Raw genomic sequence first — 19,277 nt, 5'->3', positions numbered from 1 at the left:
CGCGTGCACACTTAATAGAGCAGTTTCGCGCCGTTCGGGGGGGGGGGGGGCGGGGAGCGTGCAGGCCGGCGTCGAAAGAGGCGGGCTTTCGCCTCTGTTATTTGAAGCAGGTCCTCGTTATGGCTCAGTCTGAAACTGAGCTGAGAGCGAGAGGACACAGAGCGGCACACTAGTGACCCCCGGTGGCAGGAAAGGGGTAGTACATGCTAGGCTTAGCCTATGCATATCTATTAAGCCTAAAAATCCTCTTTGCAGCAGGTTGGAGGCTGGTAAAGTATTGGTGGGGCTGTATGTTTTAAAAAAAAAGAAAAAAAAAGCCTTTAATAAGGTAAAGAAAATATATATATAATAATGTATTGAAAAAAAAAAAAAAAAAGTGGTTCTTTTTTGTTGGAACATACGGAGCCCCACCAGGTTAGGGACATTAGTAATACTACTGTTCCCTTAACCACGTAATTTTTTCCTAGCTACAAACAGTCAGTTGTTGTATGCTGGGGTACCTCGGTCTTGTACCATGGCTCCCAAAGGCTCGGGATCTAGAGGGGCAAAAAATACCAAAAAACAAAAGGGTTCCCCCTCAGATTCTGAGGATATGAGTCAGGCTATGCCAGTACTCTCCCCACCTGTTGACCCAGGGATGGCCGCCTTGGTTGAGCCAATAGGGGGGTCTGGTGCGGAGGCTGGCCCAGATCCTCCCAACCCGGTGTTTATCACTGAGGAAATGCTAGCTATCTCCTTAGGAGGGCTAGAGAAAAGATTGGCAGCTATGATCGCTAATTCATTGCCAGACAAAAAGCGGACTAGGTCCCCTTCACCAAAGTGTGTATACTCAGATGCGGAGGTTCTCTCCCTAGGAGACTTAGAATCTCAGGAGGACCTAGTGGACCAGAACCTAGAAGGTTCAGAGCTTGAGGATTCTACTGTGGAGGAACCTTTCTCTGCCTCCCAAGCAGAAAGTCTGTGGATCCAGTCCTTGACAGACATGGTCCGATCGGCATTTAAGTTGCCCTTACCGGAGCCTCGGGCTCCGATAGTTTCCTCCTTGGGCTCTTTAAAAGCCCCCTTGAATGACGCAGTTTTTCCGGTCCATCCTCTGTTGGAGGAATTGATTTACCAAGATTGGGTACGACCGGACAGAATCTTTTTGCCGCCTAAAAGATTTTCTGTTATCTACCCCATGGAAGAGAAATTTTCCAAAAAATGGGCGCCCCCAGCTGTGGACGCAGCCATCTCGTGCGTAAATAAAACATTAACTTGTCCGGTAGAAAACATACAAATGTTTAAGGATCCGGTTGATAAACGTTTAGAGACACTTTTAAAGGCTTCCTTTGCTACGGCAGGAGCAGTGGTACAGCCGGCAGTAGCTGCTATCGGAGTTTGTCAGGCTTTGAAGGTCCAGACTAAACAGATGCTGAAAGACATCCCTGCCCAACAGGCAGAGGAGCTATCTGATATTCCCAGAGCTTTATGCTTTGCGGTGGATGCTATAAAGGACTCCATCCAGCAGGCATCTCGTTTATCACTATTAGTAATACATATGAGAAGGTTCTTATGGTTAAAGAACTGGGCGGCCGAGCCCCCATGTAAGAAACTTCTGGCAGGGTTTCCCTTTCATGGGGGAAGACTCTTCGGAGAAGATCTAGATAAATACATTCAGACTATATCGAGTGGTAAAAGTACCCTCCTACCAGTCAAAAAGAAGTTCCGGGGTCCTGCCTTTAAGAGGCCGATTTCCCCTGTCCCGGGGCCCTCAAATTCCAGGCAGTATCGACGGCCTCCTGCGCGATCCAACTTTAACAATAAGTCACAGGGACAGGCCCCTGGGGGCAAGAGGCCATGGTATCGCAAGCCAACAAAGCCAGCCCCTAAGTCTGCCTTATGAAGGGGCGCCCCCACTCACTCGAGTGGGGGGAAGGCTTTGTCTCTTTTCGGAGGTTTGGGAAGCCAACATCCCCGACAGATGGGTCCGGTCATCTGTGGCCAGAGGCTACAAGTTAGAGTTTCTAAAGTTTCCGCCGCCTCATTTTCAGGAGTCAAGGGTACCGAACGATCCAGCAAAAAAGGCCTCGTTCCTAACGGCATTGGATCGTCTGCTCTGCCAGGGCGTGATTGTAGAAGTACCAGTCCAAGAGCAAGGACTAGGCTTCTACTCCAATCTATTTGTCGTACCAAAGCCCAACGGCGATGTCAGACCAATTTTGGACCTAAAAGGTTTAAACGTTTACCTAAAGGTTCAGTCATTCCGGATGGAATCGGTTCGGTCAGCAGCCGCCGCACTCCAGAAGGACGACTTTCTGGCTTCCATAGACATAAAGGACGCTTACCTTCATATACCGATCTTTCAGCCACATCAAAGATTTTTACGCTTCTCGGTGGCTCAGCGTCACTTCCAGTTTGTGGCACTTCCTTTCGGGCTGGCTACGGCCCCCCGGGTGTTTACGAAGGTTCTAGCTCCAATTTTAGCCAATCTAAGAATCCAAGGGGTCACGGTCCTAGCATACTTGGACGATCTCTTGATCATAGATCACTCACCGGCTTGCCTGGAGCAAGCGGTTGCCCTCACGGGTCAATACCTCGAGAGTTTCGGCTGGGTCTTAAACCGAGAAAAATCAGCATTCCAACCAACAAAACAGTTGGAATATCTCGGCATGAGGTTAGATACAGCTCAGCAAAGAGTATTTTTACCCCTGGTAAAGGTCAAAGCTATCAAGGAGTTGATTCAGCTGGTTCTAAGCAAAAAAGAACCAACTATTCGCCTATGTATGCGTTTACTAGGCAAGCTGGTGGCTACGTTCGAGGCGGTACCTTACGCACAGAGCCATACTCGCATCCTACAAGCAGCCATTCTGGCGGCTTGGAGCGGGAAAGCACAGGCCTTGGAGTTTCCTTTAGCTCTATCATCAAGAGCCCGGCAAAGTCTGTGCTGGTGGTTAAACCCTCAGAATCTGCTGAAAGGGAAATCCTTCAGCCCCATAGCCTGGAAGATAGTAACCACAGATGCCAGCCTAAAAGGCTGGGGAGCGGTCTTGGATGGTTATACTCGCCAAGGTACTTGGGCAGCGGCGGAGAAGCAGCTGCCCATCAATATCCTGGAGCTCAGAGCTGCTCGGCTAGCCCTCCTGGCATGGACATCCAAATTGAAGGGATTCCCCGTGAGAATACAATCAGACAATGCCACGGCTGTGGCATATATAAACCACCAAGGGGGAACCAAGAGTCAGGCCGCTCAGAAGGAAGTGAGCCTGATTTTTCTGTGGGCAGAGGCTCATGTGCCCTGCATATCGGCAATATTCATTCCCGGAGTGGACAACCTGCAGGCAGACTTCTTAAGTCGCCAAACTATGTCGCCAGGGGAATGGTCTCTACACCCCCAGGTTTTTCAGACAATCTGCCAAAGGTGGGGTGTGCCAGACGTGGATGTCATGGCATCAAGGTTCAACAAGAAGCTAGATAGGTTCATGTCCTGCACAAGGGACCCGATGGCCTGCGGAACCGATGCGTTAGTTTGCCCTTGGCATCAGTTCAAACTCCTTTATGCGTTTCCCCCTCTCCAGTTACTACCCCGCCTGCTGCGCAGGATAAGGATGGAGCACAAGCCAGTAATCCTGGTTGCTCCAGCGTGGCCCCGGAGGGCATGGTACTCACTAGTCTTGAGGATGGCAGTAGAAGACCCTTGGACTCTTCCTCTACGACCAGACCTACTCTCTCAAGGCCCGATCCTCCACCCTGCATTACGGCGTCTAAATTTGACGGCCTGGCAGCTGAATCCCTGATTCTCAGGGGTAGAGGTCTGTCTAGGCAGGTTATCTCCACCCTGATCAGGGCTAGAAAGCCGGTCTCCAGAATAATTTATTACAGGGTTTGGAGGGCCTATGTAGGCTGGTGTGAGTCCAAGAAATGGCTTTCTCGCAAGTATACCATTGATAGAGTGTTAAGTTTTCTCCAGCTGGGAGTGGATAAAGGCCTGGCATTAAGCACAATTAAGGGACAGATTTCAGCTCTGTCAGTGTGGTTTCAGAGGCCGTTGGCCACCCACTCGCTGGTTAAGACCTTCATTCAGGGGGTCTTACGTATTAATCCTCCGATCAAGTCGCCAATTTGTCCGTGGGACTTAAATCTTGTTCTATCAGCTTTGCAGAAGCAACCCTTTGAGCCTTTGGCTGAGATTCCTTTGGTTTTACTAACAAGGAAATTGGTATTTCTGGTTGCCATAGTTTCAGCCAGGAGAGTGTCAGAATTGGCTGCCTTATCTTGTAAGGAACCATATCTTATTCTGCATAAGGATAGGGTGGTTCTCCGTCCTCATCCTTCTTTTCTGCCGAAGGTTATATCCGGTTTTCACCTAAACCAGGATTTGATTCTACCTTCCTTCTTTCCGAAACCTACGTCTAGAAAAGAAGGGTTGCTGCATACCCTAGATATTGTCAGGGCCATGAAGGCCTATCTTAAAGCTACAGAGAAGATTCGGAAAACAGAGGTGTTGTTCATTTTGCCGGACAGGCCCAAGAAGGGGCAGGCGGCTGCAAGATCCACCATCTCGAGGTGGATTAGACAGTTAATTACTCAGGCATACGGCTTGAAGAGGTTGCCTCCTCCTTTATCAATAAAGGCTCATTCTACCAGGGCCATGGGCGCCTCCTGGGCAGCACACCATCAGATCTCTATGGCTCAAATATGCAAGGCGGCAACCTGGTCTTCAGTCCACACGTTTACAAAGTTCTACCAGTTGGACGTAAGAAGGAATACTGATACAGCCTTTGGGCAGGCAGTGCTGCAGGCTGCGATTTAAGACCCTCGGAATCGGGGGCACCCTTGATTTAAATTTACATTTAAATTTATTCTTTTTTTGACTAAGTTGGATTTATTATTATTATTTTAGAGTGTACCTCTAATTAAATCCTGTTGTCTTGGGAAGATGTCTCCCTCCCCTCATTAAAGCATTGCTTTGGGACATCCCACATAGTAATGAATATGCCGCTCTGTGTCCCGTGATGTACGATAAAGAAAAAGGGATTTTTAATACAGCTTACCTGTAAAATCCTTTTCTTGGAGTACATCACGGGACACAGAGCTCCCACCCCTCTTTTGGGGAACATTTTGGGAGGCATACTGCTTGCTACAAAACTGAGGTACTCCTCCTATGGGAGGGGGTTATATAGGGAGGGGCACTTCCTGTTTGAGATTGCCAGTGTCCATCACCTGAAGGTACTCCATATAACCCACATAGTAATGAATGCCGCTCTGTGTCCCGTGATGTACTTCCAAGAAAAGGATTTTACAGGTAAGCTGTATTAAAAATCCCCTTTTTCCACCATCAGCCTGTCAGTCCGATCGTGTGGACAAGCCTTAAGGGGGTGCTGGGGCAGCTGCTTTGCAATCACTCAATTTTTTTATAGTGCACAAATTTTTAAGTCTTTAACTCTTCTTACCAGATATAGCTCTTTTGGTTTTGATATTTAATGCTGCAAAAACCTGCCCCACCATGCCAGCCCTGTTCACTGGCCACCTGTTTCGCCACTACGCCTACCTGCGGGATAGCCTGTCGCACCTCGTCCCTGCATTGAACGTAAGTCATTTTATTGTATCACTTCCCTACTCGTCAGGATCTGCCATAGCTGGCCCTAGACTGTAAGGCCCTGGTACCCAACCTGTGGCCTGGAGGGCAGATCTGGTCTGATCTGGGGGCTCCTGAATATACGGTAATCTGTGTTTTCCTATTGGGCTGTAAAAGCAATCATCTCTAGCAGAATGATGCAGCCATTCAGGAGAAGCCTTGTACTTGTGTCAATAAATTAAAGGCTGTCTGATTGGCTGAGGTGACAATTTGTAAGCTCATCTGCTTGCCACTAATTAGAAGAAGACATATTAACCACTTAAGGACCGCCTCTTGCACATATACGTCGGCAGAATGGCACGGCTGGGCACAAGCACGTACAGGTACGTCCTCTTTAAGTTCCCAGCCGTGGGTCGCGGGCGCGTGCCCGCGACCCAGTCTGAAGCTCCGGGACCCGCGGACCAGATCGCCGCTGGAGTCCCGCAATCGGTCCCCGGAGCTGAAGAAAGGGGAGAGCTGTGTGTAAACACACCTTCCCCGTTCTTCACTGGCGCCGTCATCGATCGTGTGTTCCCTTATATAGGGAATCCCAATCAATGACGTCGCACCTACAGCCACACCCCCCTACAGTTAGAAACACAAATGAGGTCACACATAACCCCTTCAGCGCCCCCTTGTGGTTAACTCCCAAACTGCAATTGTCATTTTCACAGTAAACAATGCAATTTAAATGCATTTTTTGCTGTGAAAATTACAATGGTTCCAAAAATGTGTCAAAATTGTCCGAAGTGTCCGCCATAATGTCGCAGTCACGAAAAAAAAACGCTGATCGCCGCCATTGGTAGTAAAAAAATCGAAATCTGTTAGTGTGCTTCACTTTGTCAGACAGCCCCTATTTAAGACCCCTTTCACACTGGGGACGCAGCCACGTTCATGGTAAAGCACAGTTCAATTTAGCAGCGCTTTTTCCGCTGTTTAAGCGGGTTAAAATCTCCTGTGTTGCGGCGCTTCCGAATCGCTGCCCATTCATTCCAGTGGGCAGGAACGTTTTTGGGGGGCGCTAAATACATCGCTCCCAACCCGCCCCCCCCCCCCCCCCCCCCCAAAGATGCTGCTTGCAGGACTTTTGCTAACGTCATTTTTATTTTATTTTACTTTTACATTTTTTTTTTTTTTATTCCTATTACAAGGAATGTAAACATCCCTTGTAATAGGAATGTGTGTGACAGGTCCTCTTTATGGAGAGATGCGGGGTCAATAAGACCCCACATCTCTCCTCCAGGCTGGAAAGCATGTGATCGGGAAAAAAAATTTCACTGATCTCATGATTACTAGCCGCAATCGCGGCTTTGTTTACTTCCAGGTACCCGGGCTTGACGCCATCACATCGCGCCTGGGCCTCCGACGGTCATAGAGATGACTGGACACCAGTTCCATCTATGCTTCCCATCCGGCTCTGGACGATTCTCTCTCCGGGCCCCCGATGGCACGGGAGAGCCCGGAGAAGCACTGGATGCCGGCGGGAGGGGGGGTGTCCCCTCCCGCTGCTTATAAGAACGATCAAGCGGCTGAACCACCGCTATGATAATCCTTATGGTGCGCGGAATCGCCGCCGGCAAATAATGATATCTGAATGATGCCTCTAGCTGCAGGCATCATTCAGATATCCCCTCACAAAGCCCAGGACGTCATATGACGTCCACCCAGGATGGGAGATCCCATCTGTGGACGTCATATTGCAATGGGCCGGTATTGAAGTGGTTAAGCTTTGACAGAAAAAATAAAACTGGAAGCTGATTGCAGCATCTGGTGCAGCTCTGCATAGAACCCAATCAGCTTCCATTTTAGTTTTATTCTGTCAAAGCTTAATTGAACAAGCTGAAGTTAGAAGCCGATTGGCTACCATGCTGAGCTGCACCAGATTTTGCACTCTCCAGTTTCAGTAAATCAACCCCCATAGTACCTTGTAGTTCTGCAGAGCTGCACTTCTGAGGTGACAATGACCAAGGAGCTTTATGATGTCTGTGCTCAGGTTGGCTTTATTTAACGCATATAGAATTTCTTTGCCTTAGCTGCCAGGAGTGAAGTGGTCCTGGATTCCAGATGTAGAGCCTGGCTCCACCCACGAGGATCCATCTCAGCAGTTTCTACAAACCAGCTTGGAGCGTGTCCATAGCTTACAGAATCTGGGCACCCAGGGATCACAGGAGCTTCTGGAATATACTATCCGGTAAGTGGTGTTTTGTTTCCCCCTCATTTCACGATCTCCTTGTCTGGCTGTAAGAAATTATCTTGTGGCATAACGGATGCTTTCTTTTAACAGTTGTTTATACAGATTTTATATAGCCCCAGCAGTTTACACAGCGCTTTACAAAATAGAGACAGTACAGTTACAATACAATTCAACTTAAAACAATAGGGTTAAAGCGGAGTTCTGGTATCACATTTGGCACCTTTCAGGGGGAGGAGGGAGCAAATACCTGTGTAATCCAGGTATTTGCTCCCACTTCCCGGCATAGCTCGCCGCAGTTACCTACGCCACGTCCGGCGACTACCTAGTCGTTGTCCCCGCTGTTTTCTGGGAGACACACGGGTCCCAGAAGACAGCAGGGACCAGTGGGATCGCGCATGCGCAGTAGGGAACCAGAAAGTGAAGCCGCAAGGCTTACCGAAGATGGCGGTGCCTCCACCCGAGAGCCGAGGGACAGATCAGCTTCAGGTGCTGACATTGCCGGTGCCCTGGACAGGTACTTTTATAATATTAAAAGTCAGCAGCTGCAGTATTTGTAGTTGCTGACTTTTTTTTTTTTTTGGGTGCCATCCTTGGACCAATTTTCTAAAGCCATGATGCAGATCCCATTTCACCGACCTGCCACTCTATACTTGGAGTGTATGTGGTTTATCTTTACTGTGCTTTGCCGTCTTCATTGCTCACAGCACACTTTTTTTGTAAACTCAGGACAAAATAAAATAACCATATAAAAAACAATATAATGTTCTGCGCCAAGAGATGAAAATTGGCTGCAGCCTACCCCAGCTGTACCCACAGGTGTGGGATCAGTAAAGGATTACTAAAAATGTATATATGGGTATGATTGGTGCAGCTAAGTGTTACCAAGGTGACAGAGTATGTTAATAAAAATCCTTAGAAGATTAAAAAAAAAAAAAAAAAAATGGAAAAAAAAATTAAAAGATGTACTGTCACTTTAAGTTATCATCATTTAACCCTTTCACGCCGAGGATACGTATATATGCGTCCTCGGCTTTCGGGGGTTATACCGGGATGATGCCCGCAGCTGCAGGCATCATCCCGTTACCGTTGTTTAGAGCCGACGATTGGCTATCCAGACATAACAACCGATGCGGCTAAAAGCCGCTCGGTTGTTCTGCCGGAGGAGCGGGAGGGGACACCCCCCCCCCCCTCCTGCCGCCTCTCGCCACTCTGACCGGGTCTCCCGTCCCACCGGGAGACCCGATCCTCAATCCAGCGCCTCCACTGACCTGGCGCAGACTGAAACTAAGCCGTAAGCGGCTTTGATTCAGTCTCCGCATTGTAAACACGGAAGCAACGTCATGATGTCACTTCCGAGTTTCTCGGCTGCCAATGGCGCCGGATTTAAAAAAAGTACACAGTATTCAGAATCGCCGTTTTAGGCGATCTGAATACTTTGAAGTGAAAAGGAGGTATCGGGGGTCTTTTAGACCCCCGATCCCTCCATAAAGAGTACCTGTCACCACCTATTACTGTCACAAGGGATGTTTACATTCCTTGTGACAGCAATAAAAGTGATCAAAATGTAAAAAACAAAACAAAAAAAACAATTTAATATTATAAAAATACATTTTAAAGCGCCCCCCTCCCCGCGAGCTTGCGCAACAAAGTAAACACATACAGAAGTCGTGCCTGCATATGAAAACGGTGTTCAAATCACACATGTGAAGTATCGCCGCGATCGTTGGAACGAGAGCAATAATTCTAGCCCTAGACCTCTTCTGTAACTCTAACCTGGTAGCCGTAAAAAAAAGTTTAAAGCATCACCTATGGAGATTTTTAGGTACCGTAGTTTGTCGCCATTCTTGCATTCCCTCCTTTGACATCCACGATCGTTCAATGCACTCGCATATAGATGGATAAGAAAAAAAGGGATCCCACCGTGTAAACCTGTAAATAAAAGTTAAAGCGGAGGTCCGGTAAAAAAAAAAAAAAAAAATTAAAAGTCAGCAGCTACTAACACTGTAGCTGCTAACTTTTAATAAGGACACTTACCTGTCCTAGTCGCCAGCGATGTCAGCCCCCGTCGAGGCCGATCCTCGGTCCTGGCAGCTCCAGGCGCCGCCATCCACAGTAAGGGAAACGGGCAGTGAAGCCCGCTTCCTACTGCGCATGTGCGAGCAGCGTGGCGCTTTGTGAATGGGCCGGCTGCTTTCTGGGACACACTCAGTTCCCAGAAGGCAGCCCGCCCCATTCACAAGAAGAAACCGAGTGTAGGAGGAGGAAGAGAATCCACCGCGGAGGATGAAGAGGCAGATTTGGCACTTCCGCATAGCAACCGCTATTTAGGGTAAGTAAAAAAAAAAATATTTTTTTGGTGGAAAGATTTTTTTCAGGGTGGAACTCCGCTTTAATTGCATTTATGGGCACATGGCTGGGCAACAGCATGGTATAAAGGGCATGGAGGTGTGCTAAGATATAAATAAATAGAAATGTATTTATATTTTATTTGTTTTTCCCTACAGGGATCTCCAGCGGATCGGTGAGCTGCAGTCTGATCTGGCTGGCAAGGCAGATTTCTCGGCCACCTACCTGCGCTGTCACTTGCTTCTCATAAAGGTTTGTGTCTTATGTTAGTGGATGTTTTATATATATATATATATATATATATATATATATATATATATATATATATATAGAAATTTGTATACCTTCCAGCATTCCTTGGAGGATGCATGGGAAATGTAGTTCCACAACAGCTGGAGGGCCCCAGGTTGCCTACCCCTGCAGTAAAGCATGCTTGTTGTTTTCACTGTGGAAACTAAGGGGTTAATCCTCTGTATTGTGTAAAAAGGCTGTTTGATCTTGTATGCACAGATCCTCCCCTTCTTCCACTGTGCCCAATCCATCTCCTGATAGAACGGAGCATTGAGGGTACTCTGCACATGCTCAGTTTGGTGTGTATTGCTAGAGTGTTGTTTTTTTTTTTTTCTTGGAAGAGTGCATGTCATCAGCACAGGGCCAATCAGCACTGTCCAGACAGAGGGTCCTGCAGCCTTGTAGGACAGTCAGAGTAGAATGAAAACTCCTCCTACAAGCTTTAACCATACATGATAGAAGTCACACAACTGCTATATACTGCTGATGAGAAAAGGTATTTAGCCGTTTATATTTACTGCAGAGATCGTGAAATGTCTCACTGCCTGTGATTAGCGCAGTGCCGACTTCCTGGTGGGCTCTGCACGTGGGGTGTGCGAACACGCCGGAGCTCATCCTTACCTTGTACTCACCTGAGCCTGATCTCCGTGCAGTGATTTGCAGGAGAGCAAAGGCGCTCTCCCTCCTCATTGGCTTAGACACAGCAGCAGGAGCCATTGGCTTTCAAACACAGTCAATGAGGAGGGTGCAGGGGGTGGGGCTGAGCCAAGATCTGTGTATCTTATAGACACACAGGCCCAGATTCTCGTACAATCGTGTAAAACTGGGCGGGCGTAACGTATCTGATTTACGTTACGCCGCCGCAAGTTTTGCAGGCAAGTGCTTTATTCTCAAAGAACTTGCCTGTAAAGTTGCGGCGGCGTAGCGTAAATCACCCGGCGCAAGCCCGCCTAATTCAAATTAGGGGGCGTGAAGCATTTAAATTAAGCGCGTTCCTGCGCCGAACGTACTGCGCATGTGCCGTCCGAAGAATAACCCAGGGTGCATTGCTCCAAATGACGTCGCTAGGACGTCATTGGTTTCGACGTGAACGTAAATGGCATCCAGCCCCGTTCACGGACGACTTACGCAAACGACGTAAATTTTTTAATTTCGACGTGGGAACGACGGCCATACTTAACATTGGTTGCCCCTCATATACCCAGGGGAAACTTTACGCCGGGACAAGCCTAACGTAAACGTCGTAACTTCACTGCGTCGGCCGCGCATACGTTTGGGAATTTGCGCATCTCGCTTATTTGCATACTCGACGGGGAAAACGACGGAGGCGACACCTAGCGGCCAAAAAAAAAATGCATTTAAGATCCGACGGCGTAAGAGCCTTACGCCTGTCGAATCAGTCGCATTGATACGACGGCGCAGATTAGGACTTACTTAAGAATCTGGGCCACAGAATGGGGTTTGGGAGTAAGCACACATGGGTGCCCCCGTAGCAAGCAGCTTGCTATGAGGACTCTCGGCAGGGGAAACCAGAAGCAGGACCCAAGAAGAGGAGGACCGGTGCTGTCAATCACAGCCAATGAGGAGGGAGCTGGGGTTGGGGCTGAGCCCCGCTCTGTGTACTGTACCTTATCGACACGCAGAGCGGGGATTGAGAGTGAGCACACGAGTGCCCCCCCTAGCAAGTGGCTTGCTATGACGGCACTCGGCGGGGGGAGTTCAGGAGAAATGGTGGGGGGGAAACCCAGAAGAGGAGGATTGGGGCTGCTTTGTGCAAAACCATTGCACAGAGCGGGTAAGTGTAAAATATTTGTTATTTTTAAAGAATAAGACTTAAACCTTTTACTATCACTTTAAACATATGTTTATAGTTGATATCTGTAGTTGGTATGACTACTATGTAGCTCCCTCTAGTGGTTCTGCCCCTGCAGACATGCAGTTCACTTTGTGTCCTGAGGGGGTAGGACGTGGTTCTTAACTTTGTTGGGTGTCCTTGCTCGCACTTCAGTTGAGGGCTGCTGTTGAACGTCTCTAAATAATAGATTAGAGATGTCTAAAATCAGATTGCCCCGGCGGCATGTCGTGCGTGCGCACGTGAGGACGTGAGGCGCGCTCTCGGGTGAGGAAGAAGGAGCATGGAAGCGGGACGGAGACGGGACGGATCGTAACACGTGGGAGACTGGATGTCCCCCATGCACTCGTCGTACGTTGCCGACTTCCGACGGAGCTGCTGGGACCATCTCCGCCTCGCTGCAGTGAGAGCGTTGTCTGTGCTGTTTCGTTTGTCCTGCAGTGCTGGACCGGGGAGTCGGATCTCGGGCGGCAAGTCAGGGGGTCACTGAAAACGGCTGTGCATTGAGAGGAGAGCACCCACTGTTAGTATCATCACCGCTCAAAATGTCCACCTATATCTGTGAGTATATGGAGCCAGCGGCACGCTGAGCTCCGAAAGAAAAGCCTGCACCCTCCCCCCTCCCCTGGCGGACACAGGACTAGAGGTATTATCTTTTTTTTTTTTTTTTTTTTTTTTCTTCTTTTTTGTATATTCTTTAAAAAAGAAAGAAAACGAGGAATGAATGCTTAAAGCTGTGCAAGGGGTAAGGTGCAATCTCTGTGGACATAATGAGCTGGGAAATATTGCTTAGAGGGGATGTACGTGATTGACCCATAAAGCTTTCCCTTTACTTCCTGGTATACCACATATTGCTTGTCATTACTCAGTACGATGGGACATGTTCCGTATGGGTGTGAAAAACGGCCATGGGTTGTACTGAGGAAATTAGCCCTGTAAGATCCGACTGTATACAGAACACTTCACAATATTTGACCAGGAGGACCGAATAAACCAAGGGAGTGGAAACTTATGGGTGATCAGCTGCATGTCTAGGGTGACCCTGACTAGAGGGGTTGACGGGGACTCTCCTAAACGGTCAGACCGATCCTAACTGGCTAAACAGGACTTAAATATATCAATAGTGGAAAAGTCAGTAAATAGGCAATACTATAATCTGGCATAAATATTTTTTCTTAAAACCTGCATGTAGAAGGGTTTACCCCTCCGCTTTTTCTTGGCACCCTCCATTTTTTCTTTTTTTTTTTTTTTTTTTTTCTTTCTCTTTTGGGGGGATGCCCCTGGGGTGTCCCTGGGAGCCCCACGGTTTGGACCCCCCTTCCGCCCCCCCCCCCTTTTTTTTTGAAAGTCTCCTTGTAAGTCTCCTTGTAAGTCTTATACTATCTTAGTTTGTTTGGGTCATACCTAGACACCTTCCATCCCCCCCCGCCCTGCAGGCTACTCGGGCTATTACATCAACACCAAGTCCTGTTTTCCCTTTTCTTTTGGGAAACGAAGGGTCAAGCTGGGGAAGAGAATCAGGAGGAAAAAACCCAACATGAGTAGAATGATAAGTAGATCAACAAGAGGGGGCCCCCCCACTACCCCAAGAAATATAACAGCTACAAGCTCAATAAGGCCCTTTGTGACTAGCGGAGAAAGCCCGCAGGCTCTCGGAGCTCAGGGGATAACAAAGCAACAACAAGGTAATAAAATAAAAAAGAATGAGAATAAGAAGCCCCAGAGTGAAATTTCCGGAGAAACTTCCCTGGAATCAAGAGAGGAGGTGTCATTGGGTAGCGGACTGGAAAGCAGCAGGATAGACGTACAGTCCCCCTCAAAGAGAGAAATGGCAGAGATGCTGCTAAAGATGGAAAACGCGATAAAGGGGGAAATACAGAACTTGCGGACAGATCTGGGCCACATGCTTGGCAGGATAGAATCAGCAGAGGAGCATATTGAGAAACAAGCCCAAGAATCAAACTTACTAAAAATTCAGATCGATCAGATTCAATCACAACAGAGACTTATCTTATATAAATTAGAAGACCAGGAAAACAGAAACCGGAGACAAAATCTGAGGATCAAATCAATACCAGAGAAGAGGGGGGAGGACCTCAGGGTAATAATGCAGACGATATTCAACCCTGTACTGAAAAGAACAGTAGACAATCCCATCATGATTGAAAGGGTTCATCGTGTGGGAAATCCGAAAAGAACGTCATCTGAGCAAACAAGAGATGTTATAATAAGGTTTCGATTTTATGAAGATAAAGAAGAAATATGGAAAAAGTTGAGGGGGCAACCCCCGATAGTCTTCGAAGGGATGGAAATCCGGATCTTCACCGATGTGGCCCCAGAAACCTTAGCGAGGAGATGGTTGTTAAAACCACTCCTAAAACAGATGATTGATCTAAATATTAAATACAACTGGGGATTTCCCGCGTGTTTAATCGGGACTAGAGAGGGAAGATCAGCGATTCTGAGATTCCCCGAGGATTTAAGCGAATTTTGCAGGAAATTGGACATTCCGATCCCGGACTTGCCGGGATGGGAGTGGGGGGGGGGTAAGAGAGAGGGAGGGGGCTTCCCTCCCCGAGCCTCCCCTCCCATCTCCCTCTTGGCTTACCTGGCTCCGACTTAAACTACAACATGCCTCTCTGGGGCCCCCTTGGGTCCTCCTTGGGGACGCACCTCCCCTCTGGGCCTCTGAGGGGGACACCGGGTGGTCACGGGGAGGATGAGTGCAACTAGTCCCCCACCTCCTCTTTCAAAAGGAGGGGGGAGGGGTAGAAGAAAAATCCTAAAACCTCACCCAGAGCAAACTGAACCAAGATAGGGAAATTGGTTCAGAGGTCTTTATAAGGCCAACGGGGAGGGAGGGAGGGGGGGAGGGGGGGGGGGAGAGGGGGAGGTGGGACGGGATCAAAAGGGGGGGTGGGTGGAGGGGAGGGAGGAGGGAGGGGTGAAGAGGGGGGAGGGATTGAAGGGGGGGGGAGAGGAGGGGGGAGGGATTGAGGGGGGAGGGAAGAAGCCCTGTCTCACCTGGACAACTAGACGAGAGCGTAAATCCTAGAAAGGAAAATCCCAGACCTAGATCGAGGAATAAAAAAATAAAAAAATGAGGATGTCAGTAATTAAATGCCTATCATATAATGTGAAGGGACTAAATAGCCCCGGCAAGAGACATAAGGTGTTGAAGGAACTGAAACATTATAGGGCAGATATCGCATTTCTACAAGAGACACATCTGACAATAGGATCAAACGTAAGGATGTATTCGCCAGACTTTCCCACATGGTATTATGGAGATACTATCTCCAAGAGGGCTAGAGGGGTCGCAATTGGGGTAGCCAAGGGTACTAGATTTGTGCTTACAGATAGACTAACCGACCCAGAAGGGAGATTCCTCTTTTTGAGAGGAAAACTGGAGGAGGAAGACTACACCCTTGTAAACGTATATGCCCCTAACACCTCCCCAATGAAATATATGCTGGGAATCCTAGGGAAATTAAAAGACTTCAGCAGGGGAAAGATAATATTAGGAGGAGATCTAAACTTCTGTATGGACCCGAAAGTAGATAAATCACACCGCACATTAGAAACCCAGGACACACAATTAAGAAAGGTCAAAGCTAGTCTACATAGAAGTCAGCTAGTAGATACATGGAGGATTTTTAATCCTAACCAACGAGATTACACTTTTTACTCCCAAGTGCATGGTAGCTACTCTCGGATCGACCACTTCCTCATTGACCATAGGATGTTGGAGGAGGTGGTCGAGACGAGAATAGGGCCCATGACGATCTCTGACCATGCGCCCATCAGTATATCTATAAAAATCTCGGGTAATCAAAAGCCTTATCTAAGCTGGAGATTAAATGAGGAACTACTGATTGAGGAGAAAAGCGCAACAAGGATCAAAAAAGAATTAGAAGAATATTTTAAGATCAATGAAACTGAGGAAATCTCGGCGGCTACCCTATGGGATGCCCACAAGGCAGTAATAAGAGGGGCCCTGATCTCCGAAGGAGCAAGGAGAAAAAAGGAAGCGATTAGTAAAAAAGCTCAATTAATCAACGAGATTTTCAGCCTAGAACAAATACATAAAAAAGAAAGTAAGCAACGAGATGTTTACCTAAACCTTGTTAACAAACGAAATAAACTCAAAGATCTCATGGATCAGGAAACAAGAAAAGAATTTAACTTAATAGCAAGGGAAAGATACAGGTGGGGAAATAAAACAAGCAAACATCTGGCTCGGATGGTTAAAAAAAAAAAATCAAGGAACTATATTGACAAAATCAAAAACGAAAAAGGAGAGGTTGCCCATACAACAAAAGAAATCGCCGAAACATTTAGATCATATTATGAAAAATTATACTCAGTAGAACAAAAGAGCTGGCAGATAGGAGAGAAAGAAAATAAGATCACAACCTTTCTAAAAGAAGCTAGACTCCCAAAAATCAGCCAAGTAGATGCAGAGGGGATGGACAGACCAATCACAGAGAATGAAATTAAGTTAGCAATAACAAATTCAGCCTCAGGTAAAAGCCCAGGCCCAGATGGCTTTACAGTACTGTACTACAAAAAGTATAAAGAGATACTATTACCAAGGCTATGTAAGTATTTCAATGGCCTTGGGAAAGGGTATAAATTAAGTAAGGAGACCTCAGAAGCAATTATCACTGTCATCCCGAAAGAAGGCAAAGATCTGAAAGAATGCTCGGGCTACCGGCCAATATCTTTGCTAAACACGGATATTAAACTGTTCGCAAGGATATTGGCCGGGAGAGTTAAGCAGGAAATGAATAATTTGGTACACCCAGACCAGACGGGGTTCATCCAGGGGAGAGAGGGGAGAGACAACAGTGTTAGAACACTGTTGATTATCCGGAAAATGAGGACAAGGGGGTCCCCAGGTCTACTCCTGTCAATAGACGCAGAAAAAGCGTTTGACAGGGTAGACTGGGGACTCATGCTCTCTACCTTAAAGGAAATGGGGTTTGGCCAGGGGATTATGAACTGGGTGGCTGCCCTTTATCAGTCCCCAGCGGCCAAAATTAAAATAAACGGTAGCCTCTCGCAAACATTTCAAATGAAAAATGGAACGCGGCAGGGGTGTCCATTGTCACCACTGCTGTTTGTGTTGTCAATGGAACCCCTGCTAGCCAAGATTCGCAACAGCCAAAAAATAAAAGGGATCAAAATAGGAGAGGAGGAACATAAACTTGCAGCTTTTGCAGACGACGTCCTCTTCTATTTAACCGAACCCAAAACATCAATCCCAAATCTATTAAGCCTCTGCTACGAATATGGAGAAATTTCAAATTTTAAATTAAACATCACCAAAACGAAGATCATGAGCATAAACGTTAGTAAGATAGAAGAAAAATCCCTGAAAGAAAACCATCGCTTCGACTGGGTCAGTGAACTTAAATACCTTGGGATATTGTTAGCCAAATCAATTAAAAAAACCTACGCGATAAATTTCATCCCATTGCTAAATGAAATTAAGAAAGAGACAAAAAGGGTGGAAAACAGATTAATATCATGGATAGGACGAATTAATTATTGCAAAATGGTTATTATGCCAAAGATCCTATATAAATTCCAGATGATCCCCATAGCCCTCCCGAGAACTTTACTCTCAGCCCTTAACAAATTAATTATGAACTTCATATGGAAGAACAAGAAACATAGGATATCCTCTCACATATTAACGCAACCAAAAAAAAAGGGAGGACTTGCCGTCCCGGATGTTAAGAGATACTACGACGCGGTCATACTGACAAGGGTGGTGGAGTGGGCCAGGGTCAACAAAGAAAAAAGGTGGGTAAGTTTAGAAAATGAATTATCACAGGTAAGATTAGATAAGATAATTTGGAACCCCCCCAAATTTAGGACACTGGACATAAACCTACACGAGATAACAAAAAAGGCACTGAAAACATGGGATATAGTATATATTAAAATGGAGAAAGAATATAATTCACCTCTTATAGCACTGAAAAATAATGATTTTTTTGCACCAGGTAAGACACAAGTGGGGGGACACTGGATTAAAAAAGACACTGCACAATTAAGAGACATAATGAGCGAGGGTCACATTAGAACACTGCAGGAGTTAAAACTTAATAAAAATTTAATGGAAATCAATGAGTGGAGGTATCAGCAGTTAAACCATTTCATCCAGGGCCTCCCCCACCCTTTGAGGTCAGGAGACCAGTTGTCAGACTTGGAAAAAATATGTACCACGGAAAGATCCAAAGGTACTGTCTCAAAACTATATAGGATCCTATTGAAGATGGGGGAGAGGGGAATACCCCCATTCATTGAAAAATGGGAAAGGGAATTGGGCACACAGCGGGATAGGATCACAATAGAGAGAATGTTGGCTCTGACCCACTCTTCCGCAGTGGATAACCGCACGGCTGAAATGTGCTTTAAATGCATTGCCGGCTGGTATATGACACCGGATAAACTAAAACAATTCAAAGAGGGGCAGACAGGGGACTGTTGGAGAGGATGTAGTACACTAGGAAATATGGCACACCTATGGTGGGGATGCTCTAAGATTAAAAAGTACTGGGAGAAAGTGTTGAGATGCGTGGAGGAGATCACAAAGGAAAAGATAAAGATGGACCCATGGGTAGTTTTATTTCATGGGGGAGAAGAAGGTATAAAAAGGTATAGGGAATCACTGACACCGCATCTCCTGAACGCCGCCAAGAGATTAATCCCTAGAAGGTGGCAAGATCCAGATCCCCCTCTGATTTGGGAATGGATCGATGCGGTTGAAGAAACATATAAAATGGAAGAAGTGAAAGAGGGTTTAGAGGGCAATAATATCTTATTAAGCGCAAAATGGGAAAATTGGAGGATTTTCAAGAAAACTTGGAGCTACGCAGAAAAGTTAAGGGAAGAATTTTAAAACGCTCCTCTAGAAGAATATTAGAAAGACTTACAGGTCTGACGAAAAGGTCTAAGGTGAGACGGGGGAGGGGGGGGGGGGGGGGGGA

At 46.9% G+C, this 19,277-nt stretch overlaps 1 protein-coding gene across 1 annotated transcript in view; it reads left to right on the top strand.

The window, feature by feature from the left end:
• Positions 1–19,277, top strand: part of INTS4 (integrator complex subunit 4) — an 83,740-nt gene that overhangs the window by 39,467 nt on the left and 24,996 nt on the right. The window contains exons 14-16 of the mRNA XM_040339947.1: positions 5,433–5,566; positions 7,627–7,784; positions 10,292–10,385. Coding sequence (XP_040195881.1) covers positions 5,433–5,566; positions 7,627–7,784; positions 10,292–10,385 — 386 coding nt within the window. The remainder of the gene's footprint in view (positions 1–5,432; positions 5,567–7,626; positions 7,785–10,291; positions 10,386–19,277) is intronic.

Source organism: Rana temporaria, chromosome 2 (genome assembly GCF_905171775.1).
Source record: "Rana temporaria chromosome 2, aRanTem1.1, whole genome shotgun sequence".
In the NCBI taxonomy this organism is placed as follows: Eukaryota; Metazoa; Chordata; class Amphibia; order Anura; family Ranidae; genus Rana; species Rana temporaria.
This window is presented reverse-complemented; position numbering and strand designations above follow the sequence as displayed.